At 42.6% G+C, this 18970-nt stretch overlaps 2 protein-coding genes across 2 annotated transcripts; both read right to left on the reverse strand.

Moving 5' to 3' along the window:
* Nucleotides 1-1313: 1313 nt before the first annotated feature.
* LOC142168299 (cytochrome P450 78A11-like) lies at nt 1314-1670 on the reverse strand. Its single transcript, XM_075228961.1, has one exon. It carries the CDS (start codon nt 1668-1670, stop codon nt 1314-1316), a length of 357 nt encoding a protein of 118 aa, XP_075085062.1.
* Nucleotides 1671-1680: 10 nt separating this feature from the next.
* On the reverse strand, nt 1681-13973 carry LOC142168300 (cytochrome P450 78A7-like). Its single transcript, XM_075228962.1, has 5 exons — nt 13396-13973; nt 13042-13303; nt 9816-10076; nt 2162-2251; nt 1681-1788 (listed from the first exon to the last, which is right to left on the reverse strand). Exons 1-5 carry the CDS (start codon nt 13971-13973, stop codon nt 1681-1683), a joined length of 1299 nt encoding a protein of 432 aa, XP_075085063.1.
* Nucleotides 13974-18970: the final 4997 nt, after the last annotated feature.

Raw genomic sequence — 18970 nt, forward strand, 5'->3', positions numbered from 1 at the left:
TGTTTCCAGTATGTTTATTTCTTTTTATGCTTTGTGGAAGAATCGTATCAATCATCAATGAAATTCACTGTTTGTTTATATTTCTTTGATGGTTAAAATTCTTAGCTTGATCTATGATGATTAATCCATGATTGCATTTGAAGTAGCCCCAGTGGCCATGAGTAAGTTTTAAAATCTGGTTATCTTACTTAATTATGTAACTTTTCGATGATGCCAAAAGGGGAAAAACAATTGTGCTTTTCACTTTGAACAATGATGTTTATAACCTAATGAACCTGGTCCTTGATGATAAGTGATAAAAAGGAAAAATATTTCTAATTTTGTGTTGATTTTGAGCTAAGTTGAAACAAGGCCTAAGCTTATGGAAGCACATAGTTTCTCATCGTCAAAAAGGGGGAATTTGTTGGCCCAAGTAAATGATAGTTTTGAAGATTGATAAAGGAACTCAGGGATGAACCAGGTCTATCACTGGTAGGCATAGACACGGGCAGATTCAAAGTACGTGAGATGCACATGCATGAGATAAACGAAATCTGGCATAATAATAGATATCTCCTGATCGAAAAGGGTTGCATAATTGATAAGGAGAAGGACTCCTTAATCAAAGAGAATACTATCCAAGATAAGGGAGGAGTTAGAGGCTGAGATCAACTAAAACTCTTCCACCAAGGAAGAGTAGCATTAGAACTCTAGTTGCTTTGTACTCTACTAACTCTATAAATCGCAGGATGTTCTCATTCTACAGGTGATGCACAAAAGTAGAAGTTAAATGTGAATTGAGAGCAAAATAGCAAGGCATTTTGCAAGCAGTTCGTATGTGATTCAAGTGTGCGAACCTGAAGCTACATGAACCAGATAGAAGAACCAGTTCCAAGTGTCTGTATTTTATTCTAGTTCAATTGTAGTAGGTGTTTCCATATTGTACCTTTCAGCTTTATCTAGAGGCAATTGTAATATGTACTCATAGTATTCAATTTAGAGTTAACTTGAAGTTGTCGCAACAGTTAGAGGTTGTGTGCCACAACGGGATTAGAGTTAATCCTAGGTTTACCAAAGTGTTTTGTAAATACAGTTTTTGGCTCAGTGATTTGGTGAAGAGTTTTGGAAAAATCTTGCTGGGAAGTAGGTCGTGGTTTTTTCACCTTTTGAACCAGGTATTTTCCACGTAAAAATCCTTGTGTTCTTTAATTTCTACATTTATTATTCCACAATAGTAGTATAAGGAACACATAGAAGAACCAGGTCCTTCTATAATCTGTGCACGCGAAAAATTGGACACCACACAAATTACCCCCTCTTGTGAGGTATTGAAATTAAAACATCACTAAGTTCTTCCCCGGACATACTCTCCTTCCTTCCCCAAACGGTGCCAAACGAAGGTCACCACCCCTTACGTCCACCATTGAACCACCTTGAACCACTATGAACCGCTCAGGTTTGAACTCAAGTGGATTCTCCCACATATCAGAATCATGGGTAATAGCCCACATATTAATCATCGCTATCGTGTGAGAAGGAACAACCATGCCATTGCTTAACATAACATCAGATGTAGAAAGCCTTGCCCACAAGAGAAGTGGACCCGGTGGATGAATTCTCAAAGTTTCCTTCACAACCGCTTGTAAATACGGCATCCGAATAACATCAGCATCAGTCACAACTTTTCCCATTGTAACGTTATCAACTTCTTTTTGTAACTTCTTTTGCACTTCGGAATTTACTATTAAGCTCCGCCATCACCCATTCAGTTAGAAGCGCTGTAGTGTTAGTTCCTCTAAAAATCATTTCCTGCATTATGACATTAAATTAAGAATCGTTACACATCAACACTTGTAAGAAGTTGCCTAATCAAAAGAATTTACACACTCAGGATATTATGAACACGTTAAAAAATTAAACACAACTAATCACAATGTGTGTATATATATATTTATATATGTTGAAAACGATCATATATTTTTTTTGGTACTCTTAAGATCAAAAGTCCGATGGGGCCACTGGTTAAACAATTCACTCATATACCCTGACACCTTCAAATCTTTGGTTCGCCTCTGTAACAAATATATAATCTTTTTCTAGAAACTAACGTGTTGTCACCCTATTTAAAACCCATATTTAATGTGAATAACTATAATTATATAAATATATTATTTTTACGTACCCATAGAACGGCAACCATGTCATCTTCCTCTAGCTTTTCTGCTCCATCAAGAGATAAAAGTGTATACGGTCGAAATAGATTTCGGCCTTCCTACATTCGATTGAGTTCGAGTATTAAAAAGTCGGAATGATATTTTGGGAGTGAGCTCCGAAGTCGGTACTAACGAGCCTCGAGCCCCAAGGTCGCTCGAGGATTCGGCTCGATAACCTTATCAAGCCCGTGACCGAATCAATCCGCAAGGCACTGCTTCGAGGTCGAAAATGCGCGACGCCCATCTCGAAGGTCAAAATTGAGCCAAGAACGAAGGGCCCGACCCAGTAACGAGTTCGAGCCAGTATCGAGCTCACAGACAAGAGCCGTTGCAACCGCATCAAGAAAGAGAAACTTGGCGGGAATCAAGGAAGAGACAAGTCATCATGGGCCTTCCACTATATGCTTTATTTTATTATTTTTTATAATGACCATCTTCTATAAAAAAGGGGATCCGTGTAAGCTAAAGGAGAGAGACAAAAAATCACTTCTCATATTGAAAGATATCCCTTTATGTTTGCTTTACTTTATCTCATTCATTCTTATTGCCCACTATTTGCATTTTCACAGTCAAGAATATACGTATCTCTATTTCTCTACACGATTTATATCGAATTGTATGGCATATCCTTAGAACTATACACAAAATCTAACGTTATCTGATTTTTTCAGTAAACAGTTTTGCGCCCACCGTGGGGCTAAGGGTAACAGGGATCGTTTGATATAAATCTAAAGGTCACGCCAGCTTGCAACTTCAAATCATCAATGGCTTTACCTATCGACCACGAAGCTGGCCTTCAAGATAAAACCAACAACTTGACACCCGGGGCCGGAAGGACAATTAATGATGGCACCGAGGCTCGAATCGAAGTACCTGAAATTTGAGCCGAAATACCGTTGGATGTCAATTCACAAATAGCTTTAGAGGTGAATCAGCGTTCCGCACCGGAAAGAAGCATTCAGGGCGATACTCGATCCGTAGCCCGAGACACCCAAAATGCGGGGGAAATCGGGGCCAGCTTACGTATGATCTTTGAGATGCTACAAGCCCAACAAGTAGCGATAGCTCAGTTACATAGCCAAACTCGCGCACAAAGCAAGCCGGATTCCAATCCACTTCGAGAAATCACCCCCAGAACAAAGCCCGCCATAGTGAAATCAAACGAGAAAGAATTGGGGACTACTCCCGGAATTACTAAATTGCTCGAGGAACTCACAAAACGAGTCGAAACCAACGACAAGAGAGTGGAAACATACAATTCCAGGGCCGATAAAATCCCGGAGACTCCACCAATGATAAAAGGGCTTGATTCGAAAAAATTCATACAAAAGCCTTTTCCCTCGAGTGCGGCACTGAAACCAATCCCCAAAAAATTTCGTATGCTCGAAATTCCAAAATATAACGGTACGACCGATCCTAACAAACATGTCACCTCTTACACATGTGCCATCAAAGGTAACGATTTGGAGGACGATGATATCGAATCCGTGTTGTTGAAAAAGTTCGGGGAGACCCTCTCGAAGGGAGCGATGATCTGGTATCACAATTTACCACCAAATTCCATCGATTCTTTTGCCATATTAGCAGATTCACTCGTAAAGGCACATGCTGGTGCCACAAATCAGACCTCTTCAAAGTAAAGCAAAGGGGGAATGAAATGCTGAGGGAATTCGTATCCCGATTTCAAATGGAACGCATGGAATTACCACCGGTCACAGACGATTGGGCCGTACAAGCTTTCACTCAAGGGTTGAACGAGCTAAGTTTGACAGCATCACATCGGCTGAAACAAAATTTGATCGAGTATCTAGCGATAACTTGGGCAGATGTACACAATCGATACCAATCGAAAATTAGGGTCGATGATGATTAGTTGGGAGCTCCGTATGGACCCGTGCATTAGAACAGGACAACTACTACAAACCAAAAGGAGATCGACCGAGAACAAAGGTCGGACAGATACCGATATCGACCGTACGTTGCAGATCGGGTGAACAATGGTTCAGCACGTAATACAGTTCGGAACAATCGAGGCAAAAATTCTTGGGAACTTATGAGTAAGAGCGGCTTCGATAAATATGTCGATCCTATAGAAGCACCTCGATTATCAGAATATAACTTCAGCGTTGGTGCATCCGCTATCGTGTCGGCCATCGGACGCATCAAAGACACTAAATGGCCTCTACCCATGCAGATCGATCCTGCCCAAAGAAATCCCAATCAAACGTGTGAATATCATGGTACCCATGACCACAGAATGGAAGATTGCAGGCAACTAAAAGAGGAAATTGCCCGCTTATTTAACAAAGGACACCTTCGGGAATTTCTGAGTGATAGGGCGAAGAACTATTTTAAAAACAGGGATTTCAGCAAGCAAAACGAGCAAGAAGAACTGCAGCACGTCATTCACATGATCATCAACGGCATCGATAACCCTCAGGGACCAGTGCTTAAATGCACTAAAACATCTATTGTGAGGGAAAAGCGATCTCGGACTCAATATTACACACCCGTGGGGACTTTGTCCTTCGATGATGAAGATGCAGAAGGGGTCATCCAACCTAATAACGACGCACTGGTAATATCTGTGCTCATGAATAAAACTAAAATTAAGCGTGTGTTAATCGATCCAAGTAGCTTGGCCAATATCATCCGATTGAAGGTAGTAGAACAGTTCGGCCTACAGGATCAGATCGTACCCGCAACTTTGGTTCCAAACGGGTTCAATATGGCATGTGAAACCACCAAAGGCGAGATAATCCTACTAATAAACGTGGCCGGAATCATCTAGGAAACAAAGTTTCACGTGATCGAAGGAGATATGAGATATAACGCCCTCCTTGGAAAGCCATGGATCCACAACATGAGAGCTGTACCTTCGACCCTACACCAGGCCTTCAAATTCCCGACATCGAGAGGTGTCAAAACGGTGTACGGAGAATAACCAGCCATAAAGGAAATGTTTGTCATCGAGGAAGCTAAACCAACGTCCTCACCTTTGCCGATAGAAGGATCGGGCTCAGAAGGAGAACGAGACACCAAATAGCAATCACAGACATCGGATTCGAACCAGCCAGATAAGCAGAAGATCGAAGAGGATGATGATCAAACCGCCCCTTGATCTTTCATGATTCCCGATGACTCCTACGCCACCAAATCAACAATCAAGGAACTAGAGCAATTCACATTAATCGAGCACTGGCCCGAGCGAAAGGTATACTTGGGAACGGGGTTGAGCCCTGAACTCAGGAAGAAACTCGTTCAATTTCTTATCGATAACATCGATTATTTTGCCTCGTCCCATTTAGATATAACAGGGATCCCACCGGACATAACGACGCATCAACTAAGTTTGGACCCCAGGTTCAGACCGGTGAAGCAAAAGAGAAGACCCCAGTCCGAGGGAAAGCACACATTCATAAAGGACAAGGTAACCAAGCTTCTCAAAGTAGGGTCCATTCGGGAGGTGAAATATCCCGAATGGTTAGCCAACGTAGTTGTAGTGCCTAAAAAAGGGAACAAACTTAAAATATGTGTGAACTGTAAGGATTTGAACAAAGCATGCCCCAAAGATTCCTTTCCGCTGCCCAACATCGATCGCATGATCGATGCCACGGCCGGCCACGAGATCCGCATTTTTCTCGATGCCTATTCCGGGTATAATCAAATCCAGATGAACCCGGAGGACCAGGAAAAGACTTCATTTGTCACCAAATATGGAATGTATTGTTATAATGCGATGCCCTTCGGGTTAAAGAATGCAGGGGATACTTACCAACTCCTAGTAAATAAAATGTTCGAAGAACAAATAGGAAAATCAATGGAAGTTTATATTGATGACATGCTAGTTAAATCCTTGCGCGCAGAGGACCATTTGACCCGTTTGCAGGAAACGTTTGAAATTTTGAGGAAATACAACATGAAGCTCAACCCCGAAAAATGTGCTTTCGGGGTTGGTTCGGGAAAGTTCCTCGGCTTTATGGTGTCACATCGGGGAATAGAGATTAACCCCGATAAAATAAAGTCCATCGAAGACATCGTCGTTGTGGACATCGTGAAAGCCGTACAAAGGCTAACGGGTTGTATTGCAGCCTTAGGCCGGTTCATTTCAAGATCATCTGATCGAAGTCACAAATGTTTCTCTCTACTCAAAAAGGAGAACGATTTTGCTTGGACCCCGTAGTGCTAACAAGCATTAGAGGAACTAAAATGATATCTATCAAGCCCACCACTACTTCACACTCCAAAAATAGACGAAAAACTTTGTTTGTACTTGGCAGTATCAAAAATCGCCGTAAGCGGTGTCCTAGTTCGAGAAGAGCAAGGTACGCAATTCCCCATTTATTATATGAGTCGAACATTAGGAGAAGCGGAAACTAGATATCCGCTCCTAGAAAAATTGGCACTTGCACTGATAAACGCCTCTAGAATGTTAAGGCCGTACTTTCACTGTCATCCCATATGCGTGTTAACCACTTACCCGCTTCGTAATATTTTGCACAAACCCGAGTTATCAGGCCGACTGGCTAAATGGGCCGTCGAACTCAGAGGGTACGATACTAAATGTCAACCCCGTACGGCCATCAAATCTCAAATTTTAGCATACTTCGTGGGCGATTTCACGCCACCCCTCGTACCCGAAGTTGAAAAAGAACTCCTGTTGAAATCAGGTACATCATCGGGGGTGTGGATCCTTTTTACGGACTGGGCTTCGAACGTGAAAGGGTCCGGGATGGGCATAGTTTTGAAATAACCCACGGGTAATACTATTAGGCAATCTATTAAAACTATCAGGTTGACTAACAACGAGGCCGAGTATGAAGAAGGTCACGCCGAGATAAATTCTACAAGCTTAACCTGGGATTGGAGATACAAGTACATTGAATACTTAAAGAGCAAAAAGCTCCCATCGGACCCTAAAGATTCTAGTTCCCTACGGACTAAAGTTGCTCGATTCACGTTGGCTTCGGACGGAGTGTTGTACCGAAGAACATTCGATGGACCGTTGGCAGTATGCTTGGGTCCAGGAGATACCGATTACATCCTACGGGAAGTGCACGAGGGCACTTGCGGGAATCACTCCGGTGCCGATACATTAGTTCGAAAAATAATCAGAGCAGGGTATTATTAGATCGATATGGGCAAAGATGCGAAGGAATTTGTTCGTAAATGTGACAAATGTCAAAGGTTTACACCAATGATCCATCAACCCAGAGAGCAACTCCACTCAGTCCTATCCCAATGGCCGTTCATGAAATGGGGAATGGATATCGTCGGCCCTCTGCCACGACCCCAGGTAAAGCCAAATTTATTTATTTATGACTGACTATTTTTCTAAATGGGTTGAAGCGCAGGTGTTCGAGAAAATAAGAGAGAAAGAATTTATAGACTTTATTTGGGATCATATCATATGCCGATTCGGGATACCTGCCGAAATAGTATGTGACAATGGAAAACAATTCATTGGCAGCAAAGTAACAAGATTTCTCGAAGACCACAAAATAAGAAGGATACTATCGACGCCATACCACCCCAATGGGAATGGACAGGCCGTTTCAACGAACCAAACGGTCATTCAAAACCTAAAGAAGAGGTTGAACGACGCTAAAGGAAAATGGAGAGAAATCCTACCCTAAGTCCTTTGGGCATATCGGACGCCGTCAAAATCCAGTACGGGGGCGACACCATTCTCCTTAGTATATGCATCTGAAGCATTGATACATGTTGAAGTTGGTGAACCCAGTGCCAGATTTCGATTCGCGATGGAAGAATCAAATAACGAGGCTATGAATACCAGCCTCGAACTATCGGACGAAAGACGAGAAGCTGCTCTCATCCAATTGGCCGCCCAAAAGCAGCGAAATAAAAGATATTATAACCGAAGAACCAAGCTCCGCCATTTCAAGCCCGGGGACTTAGTGTTAAGAAAAGTTACCATCAATACCCAAAATCCGAACGAAGGAAATCTAGGACCGAATTGGGAAGGACCATATCAGGTGCTCGAGATCATCAGAAAGGGATCGTACAGGCTCGACATTATAAACGGCAAACAGCTATTAAGCAGCTGGAATGTATCACATCTAAAACGGTACTACTACTAAGGTACGACCTTTCCATATTCATATACATTTCAAAATTGACCCCTGCAGAAGTCCGAACAAGGGCTAAGATGGATCTTTCGCTTAAAAGCACGCGTTGCACTCTTTTTCCCTTAGACCGGTTTTATCCCAAATGGGTTTTTCGGCAAGGTTTTTATTGAGGCAACCATTGATCGTGCTGCACTTACAACAATATCTGAGGACTCTTTACAATCGACCTCGAATACTGAGGGGGCATTAGGCCCTCAAATACATCGAGTTCAAATGCAAGAGAGTTATTTCATAACAACAGGGTTCCAATAGGAAAATTTGTAAGATCCAAATGGTCGAAACGAACCATGCTCATGTAGATTGGCCTGAACCCAGGCACGAAACGTAAACACATGTGTAATAACGTGCGAAGAAAGTTCTCTTCTTTATCGGCATCTTATATCCAAGGAAAATTCCTCTATTTGGAGATTTATTATGCAAACAGAATTAAGTTAAATTCGACCAATTACGCCTACGGGCTACATTATATCGAGTTCGAATCATTTACTCGACCACTAAGCCTACGGGCTACTTCGACCATTACGCCTACGGGCTACATTGTATCGAGTTCGAATCATTCACTCGACTGCTAAGCCTATGTGCTACTTCGACCATTACGCCTACGGGCTATATTGCATCGAGTTCGAGCAAGCACTCACTCGACCACTAAGCCTACGGGCTACTTCGACCATTACGCCTACGGGCTACATTGCATCGAGTTTAAATTATTCACTCGACTGCTAAGCCTACGGGCTACTTCGACCATTATGCCTATGGGCTACATTGCATCGAGTTCGAGCAAGCACTCACTCAACTGCTAAGCCTACGGGCTACTTCGACCATTACGCCTACGGGCTACATTGCATTGAGTTCGAATCATTCACTCGACTGATAAGCCTATGGGTTCGAGCAAGCACTCACACGATGACTAAAGCCTACGGGCTACTTTTATTTCGAGTTCGAGCAATCACTCACTCGACCATCACGCCCATGGCTACATTATTTCGAGTTCGAATCATTCACTCGACGATTAAAGCCTACGGGCTGCTTTCACTTCGAGTCCAAGCAAAGCACTCACTCGACTATTATGCCTACGGATTATATTTCTTCAAGTTCGAATCATTAACTCAACAAGTAAGCCCAAAGGCTACGTCACTTCGAACAAATCAATAATAGAGACTACAAAGTCCTAATTTGATTGATTTTTTAAGATCCTTGTGAAAACATTTGTAAGGCACGCATAAAGTCTCCACAAATCGGCCAAAGTTGTCTATATACAAAAGTTTCTACATGATTGATTACAAACATAAAAAAAAACTATGAACTAAGCTTCCTGATCATCCTCAGGGGCATTTTATTCTCTGTCAGGCTCTCCCATATACTCGGATCCGCTCTTGCTACCGTCATCGTCATCATCATCGCCATCAGAAGCCAAGGCTTCAGCTTCAGCTTCGAGCTCTTTAGCCTTTTTTATTTCTTCAGTAAGGTCGAAAACCCGAACGTGTATCTCCTCAAGGGTCTCCCTCCGAGACCTACATTTAGCAAGTTTGGCAATCCAATATGCTCGGGTGTCGGCATTATCTGCCGCCTCTCGTGCCTCCATCTGAGCAGCCTCGGCATCAGCCCAATAAACGGCAATGGACTTATCTGCCAAGATTTTCGACGACTCAACCTCGGCCTTGGCCTCAGCAAGCTGGGCTTCAAGCTCCTCGATCCTCTTAGCTTGAGCCGAACCCTTTTGCTTAACGTTTCGATACTGGACATCGGCCGATAATAAGTTGGTCAAAATGGTCTCTTTTTTCGCAGCAAGGCGATCAGTAGTCTCCTTCCACCGATTACATTCAGCTTTGATTTGATCGACTTCTTCCCGAAGTGACCCGATCATTTCAACCTTTTGCTGCAGCTGAGACAACGAAGGGTTAACTTCCACAGTCAAGTCAAACCCATACTTTAACAGAACGAGGCTCACCTGCTTGTCAAGTTCGGCCTCTTCTTCACGAGCCTTAGCCAAATCCGCTTGGAAGTCCTTTATAGCATCGTCCTTTTGGCTGCAAAGAAGCCGCAAGGCGTCTCTCTCCCTCGAGACCTTCTGAAACTCGACCTCACACTGGCTAAGGTCGACCCGAAATCTACTAATGGCCTGCACAGTAGGGAAAGAACACGAATCAAATTCGGAAAAGAACAAAGAAACCAAGTATAGTAAAATCATTACCCGAGTAATGAAACGTTGGGCCTCTTCCAGTAGAAGAGAAGCGTCCCCGATATCGGAAGCATCACCGACTCCGGTAAAGCAATCCCGAAAGGGATCCCCTGTACTAGAGCCTCCGCCCATATCGGGGGTCTTCAATTCTCAAGCTTCCTTTAATGCCTCCTCAGAAAAGGTGGGAAGAGAAGGCGAATAACCCACTGTCATAGTCCCAAGTGAATCACTCGGGGCATTCCGATCAAGACTCGGGATCCCATAGTCAACCCCGACCGGTACAGCTGCCATCGGTTCAGGAGCTTCGGTGACCTCGATAGCTCTGGTAGATCGGGACACCAAATTCGAGCCACCTCCTCCTTCTTCTTCTTCATCATCTTCTTCTTCTCTCAGTTGTTGGACCGAGTCAATCCAAAGGGCAATTGCCTTCCTCCTCACCCTTCGAATTTTGGGCTTAGGGCCCTCTGATCGAGAGGCAGCTTTGCGCTTCTAGTCTTTCCCTAGTTTCGGGACCGGGGAATTGGTTCCTTGTTCACCGCTCGAAGGCCTCAAAGCGGCGTCCTTGATTCCGCCTGCATGAAAGGAAATCGGTAACGAATGGAGCACAAAGAGTGCTTCGAAGGAAACGAGAAGTAAAACCTTACCATGGTTCTTAGCTTCCCATCTGCCTTTAGCCAAATCACGCCAAGCGCATTCGGCATAAGAGGAAGTCGAGGCTAACTTCCGAACCCAATCCTCGTGGTCGGGCACCGCTTGTGGCATCCAAGGGGCAGCTGTATATCGGGAATAAACATCATAAAAAAATTCAGGAAAGGATACAAAAGGCAACGTCTTATGAGAACAACTTACAGTCGAAATTCTATTCCTCGGGGAACGACATCTTCTCTTCCGAAATAAGGTCACGGGTCCTCACCCGAATGTAATGCCCCATCCAACCCCGATCCTTGTCTTCGTCGATACTCGACATCAAAGCCTTCGATGCCCGACGATGAAGTCTGATTAATCCTCGAAAGATTTGAGGCCGATACAACCGTATGAGGTGATTCAGGGAAAAATCCAGCCCCCCGGCTTTGGTGGAGAAGAAGCGAAGTAGGATTACTATACGCCACAGAGAGGGATGAATCTGACCAAGGGTGACCTGATATCTCTTGCAAAAATTGATGATCACCGGGTCGACCGGACCCAACGTGAAGGGATAAGTGTAAACACTTAAAAACCCCTCCACATGGGTGACGACGCTCTCTTCGGGGGATGGAATTTGCAACACAACTTCGGAACCCCAGTTGCAGTCTTTTCTAACGGCCTCGAGATGACCCTCTATTATAGAGCACATATATATCGACACGTGCTCGCATCGACCCGGGATGGATGAAGGATTCTCAATCTTAAAATCGATCTTTAGAGTACATGGGCCGGGAATGTAGTCATAGGTGGATGACTCCACCGGCGCCTTGTCGCCGGACGGCCGTGAAGAAGAAGCTTTCTCCTTCTGAGGCACAGTTTTCAAAGTCTTGGCCATTGATATAGGAGGAAGAAAGACAAAGGAAAGTGAAAATTGACTATACCAAAACTCTGGTAGCAACAAGAAAGGAAGAAAATATGAGAAAATTTGGGGGAGTGAACGCGTGAAAGAAGTAAATGATAGATGGAAGAGCTACTTATAGGCTCGCATTGTGACCGTTCAATATCACAGGTGGCCGACCGCTATCTGACAAGCATTAAATACCTTGAAAGGTTGAATCGATAGGACAGCTATCACATACGTCATAATCGATCCCTGTGAAAACGTCGGCTTATGGCCCGATCGAACCACCAAAAATCACATCGATTCTCACCGCATCCTTCGTGAGAAACGAGGGGACTATCTGCATATGGTCGAAATAGATTTCGGCCTTCCTACGTTCGATCGAGTTCGAGTGTTAAAAAGTCGGAATGAGATTTTGGGAGTGAGCTCCGAAGTCGGTACTAACGAGCCTCGAGCCCGAAGGTTGCTCGAGGATTCGGCTCGATAACCTTATCGAGCCCGTTACTGAATCGATCTGCAAGGCACTGCTTTGAGGTCGGAAATGCGCGATGCCCATCTCGAAGGTCGAACTCGAGCCAAGACCGAAGGGCCCGACCCAGTAACGAGTTCGAGCCAGTATCGAGCTCACAGACAAGAGCCGTTGCAACCTCACCAAGAAAGAGAATCTTGGCGGGAATCAAGGAAGAGACAAGTCATCATGGGTCTTTCCACTATATGCTTTATTTTATTATTTTTTGTAATGACCCTCTTCTATAAAAGGGGATCCTTGTAAGCTAAAGGAGAGAGATAAAAAATCACTTCTCAGATTGAAAGATATCCCTTTATGTTTGCTTTACTTTATCTCATTCATTCTTATTGCCCACTATTTGCATTTTCACAGTCAAGAATATACGTATCTCTATTTCTCTACACGATTTATATCGAATTGTATCGCATATCCTTAGAACTATAAACAAAATCTAACGTTATCCGAATTTTTCGGTAAACAAAAAGAACGTCCACAAAATCTGCATTATCCGACACCGTTTTGGATTCAGCACTGCACCTGTGTTCCCCAATAATGGCTTTGACAAGCTTTTGTACACGTGGCACAAGAGCTTCACAACGTTGGACAATACCGGAAGGGTCATAGAAAAAACTCAGCCACGGAAGATAATCAGACCAATTAAAAGCACCCAATAATTCAAATCCTTCCTTCACCATATCTTGCAACTCCTTTAGCTCTTTGCCATTTTTATTATATCTTTTTCCAAAAACACTTCCCATAATATTATTCTAAGCAGCCAACTGCAAATGTTTCCTTAAAGAAACTGTCCCATTTTCCAACTGCTCATTTACTATGTCACGTACCAGAACGGAGCAGTCAAGTTGACGCCCGTTTCATGAGCCGCAATTCTCTTCGGCCTCTTCGGCCCAAAGAGATGCGAAGAAGCGATACGGCGCAAGAGACGCCAGTAAGTTCCATTAGGAGCAAATCCAAATGCTTGGCTAAACATAAGGCTCTTAGCGGATTGTTTGATGGGACGGTCAGCGAAATGAGGAGAAGTTAAAATCTCTTTAGCTATTTGAGGATAGGAGGACACAACTACAGGGGTTAAACCAAGGCTAAAAGCCATAAGTTGTTTAGCTTTTTGAATCCAAGCCGCGGAGGCTAAAGAGCGATGAGCCAAGCCGCGGCTTAGAGTGAAAAGGCTACCGATAATTGGAAAACCACGGGGTCCAGGAATTGTGATTTTTCCACTACGATTACGACCATTTTTCCAAGCTACACCCCCGGGAGAACAAGTCCACGTGATTAGAGTAATTGAAAGAAAGGCTAAAACAATTGAAAGGATTATGTATTCATCAAGAAGATTTTTAGAGCCGAGAAAGGCAGGCAGTGTAAACACCCACCAGGTTGAGTCCGTTGTCACCATAGCCAAATCCATGAGACTAAAGGAAAACGAAATGTTTTAGAAAGAGATTGAGAGAGATGGGAAAAGAGAGAGACAGATGGTTTATTGGTTTAATTTGCCATAATAGCACATCCCACATTTTAATCCATTTTTTAATTGGCAAAAGTATAGAAATAGCCAATTTAAATTCAAACTTATCGACCTCTAGCCCAAAATTAGACACTTACCAAAAGTAGCCGAAAATTAGAGATACACGCAAGGAAGGATTCTTCCATCCGAGAATCATGCTAAAGATCTTCTTTCCTTCCTTGTTTTTCAAGTGTATCAATTTCATAAAGACCTACATTCTGTAAATCACGGCATTCTCTCCCAAAAAATTCTCAAAAGGAGCTCCAAATTTCACTCAAAAATCGATCAATTTCACTGTAGAAGCAACAATTTTCTTTTGCGATTTCTCTGTAGATACAGCTTTGATGAAGGAACTACGAACTACAATCAAAATCAATCAAGGAATTAGTGAGTTTTGACCTAATTTCAGCTACTTCAATGGCAAATTTACCAAATTTTATTCAGTATGGTGGCCGATTGTAACGACCCGGTCGGTCGTTCCGAGAGTTGTAGCCTCGTTTTCTCCATTTTTGCTCATTTATATGTTGTTCAGCTGTGTTGAGTTGTATCGAGTTGGTAGGTTTTGATTCGGAGTAATTTTGGAGTGAAATGAGACACTTAGTCTCTTAGTTAGAAAGTTAAGTTAGAAAAGTCAACCGGAAGTTGACTTATGAGTAAACGAATTTGGATGTGGATTTTTTATGATTCGGCTAGCTTCGTTGGGTGATTTTAGACTTAGGAGTGTATTCGGAATGTAAATTGGAGGTCCTTGATAGAATTGAGCTTAAATTGGCGAAAGTTAGAAATTTGGCGATTTTGATCGGCAGTAGGTTTGTAGTGTCATTTTTGACGTGTGTGCAAAATTTGAGGTCATTCGGACGTGGTTTGATAGGTTTCGGCGTCGTTGGCGAATTTTGGAAGTTTAGAAGTTCTTAGGCACGAATCCGAGGTTGATTTGATGTTTTAGTGTTGTTTTGGGTATTCCGAAGGTTCGACTAAGTTCGGGTAGTGATATATGACTTGTTGGAATTATTGGTTGAGGTCCTGAGGGGTATGGGATGAATTCGGATGGCTAACGGAAAATTTGGAGTTTAGAAAATGCAGCTGATACTGCTATTCTGCTATTTCCGCACCTGCGGAAGGAGGAGTCGCAGGTGCGAGGTCGCTGGTGCACAAGGGGAGTCCGCAGGAGCGGGCAGTGCTGGGCTACGCAGGATGCGCATGTGCGAGTATGAGGTCGCATCTGCGAGCCCACAGGTGCGAGACCTGGGGCGCAGATGCGGAAAGGAGGGCTCTGGGCAGGCTTCGCAGGTGCAGAAGGTATGTCGCATCTGCGAGCCCGCAGGTGCGAAGGGGCAGCTGCAGGTGCGAAGCCTGGACGGTTAAGTGGAATGAGCAGGTGCGCACTTGGGACCGCAAATGCGGTTGCGCAGGTGTGAGGAGGGGTCCGCAGGTGCGAAACCCCTGGGGCAGAACCTATAAAAGTAACCCTTCGCGATTTTTTGCCCTTTTTCCACCATTGTTGAACGGTTTTGAGCTTTGGGGCAGTGCTTTTCAAGGGAGAATCATGAGACATCGGTGAGGTAAGTCGCTTGGATTTAATTATACGTGTTTATGATATTTTTCCACTGATTAGCCATGAAATTAGTAGGGGTTTAGGGTGAAATTGAGGGAGTTAGGGTTTGAGTTTTGGAGAGTTTTAAGTGAGGATTTGAGAGATCAAACAGAGTCCGATTTTGATGAATTTTATATGGCTAGACTCGGGAGAGGACGAGATTTATTATTCTGCCATTTTTGACTATTTCGAGACGTAGGCACGGGAGCCGGGTTTTGGCCGATTTCGGATTTTTGGCCTATTTATTTAGTTTTTCTTGTGGAATTCGATTCTTTAGCCTATGTTGATAGTATTATTCTGGTTATGGATAGATTCAGAGCTTTTGAAGACCGAGTCCAGAGATGAGGGCATTCCGGAGTAGGATTTTACGCTGTTAAGGTAAGTAACAATTTTAACTCTGGCTTTGAGGGCATAAACCCGAAGATTTGACATCACGTGATTGTTTGGAAGTGATACCCATGCTAGGTGACGGGCGTGTGGGTGTGCACTGCGGGGGATTGAGACTTGGTCCGTCCCGTGAGGCTGTGCCTAATGGCTATTATCTGTGGTTATGTGTTTATTTGTTGTTAAACTTGTTTGTCTTCATGTTAGAGATCATGCTTAGGCTTTATTCATGCTCATATTTTTTGCACTCAGTCATAGATATTATTGTACATGTTTACCTCAGTCCCTATTATTTTGCTGATATACTGTGATACTTGACGTGTGCTGTGTTTCCCTTATTTGTTGATGATGGTGAGGCTAGAGAGCTACATGAATGAGTGAGGCCGAGGGCCTGTTGATTTGATAGAGGCACGTGAGTTGTCCGTGCGGATCTAAGTATTGATACCATAGCACGTGAGTTGACCGTGCGGATCCAGGGATTGATATTATGGCACATGAGTTGTCCGTGCAGCACGTGAGTTGTCCGTGCTTAGCGTTTGGGCTTTGGAAGCCCCTCTCGAGTCTGTACACACCCCCAGTGAGCGCAGGTACCTATTGAGTGTTGAGTGTTGAGTGCTGAGTTCGAGTGCCGAGAACCGAGTGCTGAGTGATGGAGTGACATTGCTATGATGATTCATTGCTTTTGTTGTTGCTGCATTTTACCTGTTAATTTCTTTGTAACATTTATTGAGTTGATGGAATTTACCTGTTTATTTCTGTTTATTTTAAATTGTGATAAAGAAATAATTGAATTGTTCTACTTAGCTCGTCACTACTACTCAGTTCCTTAGTTATTTCTATTACTACTGAGTCGGTTGTACTCACACTACACCCTGCACTTTATGTGCAGATCCAGGTGAGTTAGAGCGCGTTGATCGTTGAGTTCAGGCCGGCTATCGTTGGAGACTGCAAGGTAGCTGCTAGCATCCGCAGGGCCTTGTTACTCCTTTTATCATTTCTTCTTTTGGACTGTATTGACAGTTAGACAGTTTTATTTCTTAGTTCATGGATTTAGAAGCTCATGACTTAGTGACACCCCGATGTTTGGGGCTCGTTTCCGTATTTTTTATAATTATATTTAGAGTTGATTTAGTTTATGAAAAATTCAAATGTTGGAAATGTTTTATTAAATTCTCATAATCAATTTAGTAGTAATATTTTGGGAAATAGGCTTGCCTTGTAATACGATAGGCGCCATCACGACCATGGTTAGATTTTGGGTCATGATACCGATGGAATGTTGACACCAGTTTTGTAGATTATAATGCATATGCTGTAATAGTTACTCCAAATATAAGTTTTGAAAAATTTGTAGACGTGATTTCAAAATAACTTATGATAGATATTTCATTGAATGTTGTTGAAATCAAATACACTGTCCAAAACGGTTCTCCACCAATAGTGACACACAATTATATGAGTGTATGTATATATCTTGAGCTGAAAAAAAGCTCAAAATTTACAATGTATTCCCTTTGTATAACATCGAGTGAAAAGGATATGGATATGATCTGCTACAATTCAAATTCTATTGTGATTTCCTCAGAGTGTGCACAAAGCTCAGTTATACAGGAGAGATACAATGGCGATACAATTAATATGATTGAGTTTGGGGATGGAGAAGACTGACAGGATATAGAATCTGATGAAAATACAATAATAACTAACCATCAACACATAGATGTAGAAGAAGGTCAAATTTATAAAGACAAGGCTACGATAGTCAAAGTCATGAAGCACTTGGCAGTAAAGGAAAAATTCAAGTTTAAGGTGCATAGATCAAGTGAAAGCAGGTATCAAAATATTTACTATATAATTATGTATCTCAATGTACATCGTAGCTGATGTTAGAAGCATAATTATGCAGAAAATAAGTTGTTTCTTGTAAATCTGTGGCTGTACACTTTTAAGTTGTGGTTGTCACCGTGTAGTACTGTATAGTCGTTGTATTTTTTTCATCTAGTATTGTTGGTTGCAGTGTGTATCACTTATATCATTGTATTTCATGTCGCTCTGTTTATTGATGGAAAAGTTTATATCCTCGTCGTAGGTACTGCCTAGTGTGCATCAACAACAACTGCGATAGGTGTTTTAAGTCTTCGAGCCTGAAAAAAGCAAAACTTTTCAAGGTCTGAAATTTCAGCAAACTGCACTCATGCCCGCTAAAAGACAGATCTTATGCACAATGTCAAGCTAATGCAAACAGATCTTATGCACAACGTCAAGCTACTGCAAACAGATCTTACGCACAACGTCAAGCTACTGCAAACCTAATGACATAATTGTAGACATGAACAAGCAGTATGGTCTTCAAATGACATATATGCAAGTATGGAGATCGAAGGAATATGCAGTTCAACTACTAAGAGAGAGCCCGAGCGAATCATATGAAAAGTTGCCAAACTACTTTTATATGCTGGTTCTTACAAATTCTATGTCGGTGGTAAGTTTGAAAAAAAGCAGAGGAAGACTTGTTCATGTATGCTTTCGATGCACTATATCCGTCTATAAAAGGATGGCAGTATTGCAAATTAGTTGTTGTTGTAGATGGAACCTTTCGTAAATCGACATACAGAGAAACATTATTGATATCATCCACACAAGATCTAACCCGTTAAGAATATATATATATATATATATATATATTATTGATATCATCCACACAAGATCCAACAGGTAAAAATAAGAATAATAAATATGTTTATATGATTCAATTTATTAGGTAGTATCCTACCACTCGCATATGCCATAGTAGATTCAGAGAATAATGCTTCCTGGGAGTGGTTTTTTGTGTGGTTCAAGGATGCCTTTGGGGGAAAGGGAGGGAATGTGCATAGTCTTGGACATGCATGAAAGAATTGAAAATGCAGCGGCAATATTGTAT

Source organism: Nicotiana tabacum, chromosome 13 (genome assembly GCF_000715075.1).
Source record: "Nicotiana tabacum cultivar K326 chromosome 13, ASM71507v2, whole genome shotgun sequence".
NCBI classification, from domain to species: domain Eukaryota; kingdom Viridiplantae; phylum Streptophyta; class Magnoliopsida; order Solanales; family Solanaceae; genus Nicotiana; species Nicotiana tabacum.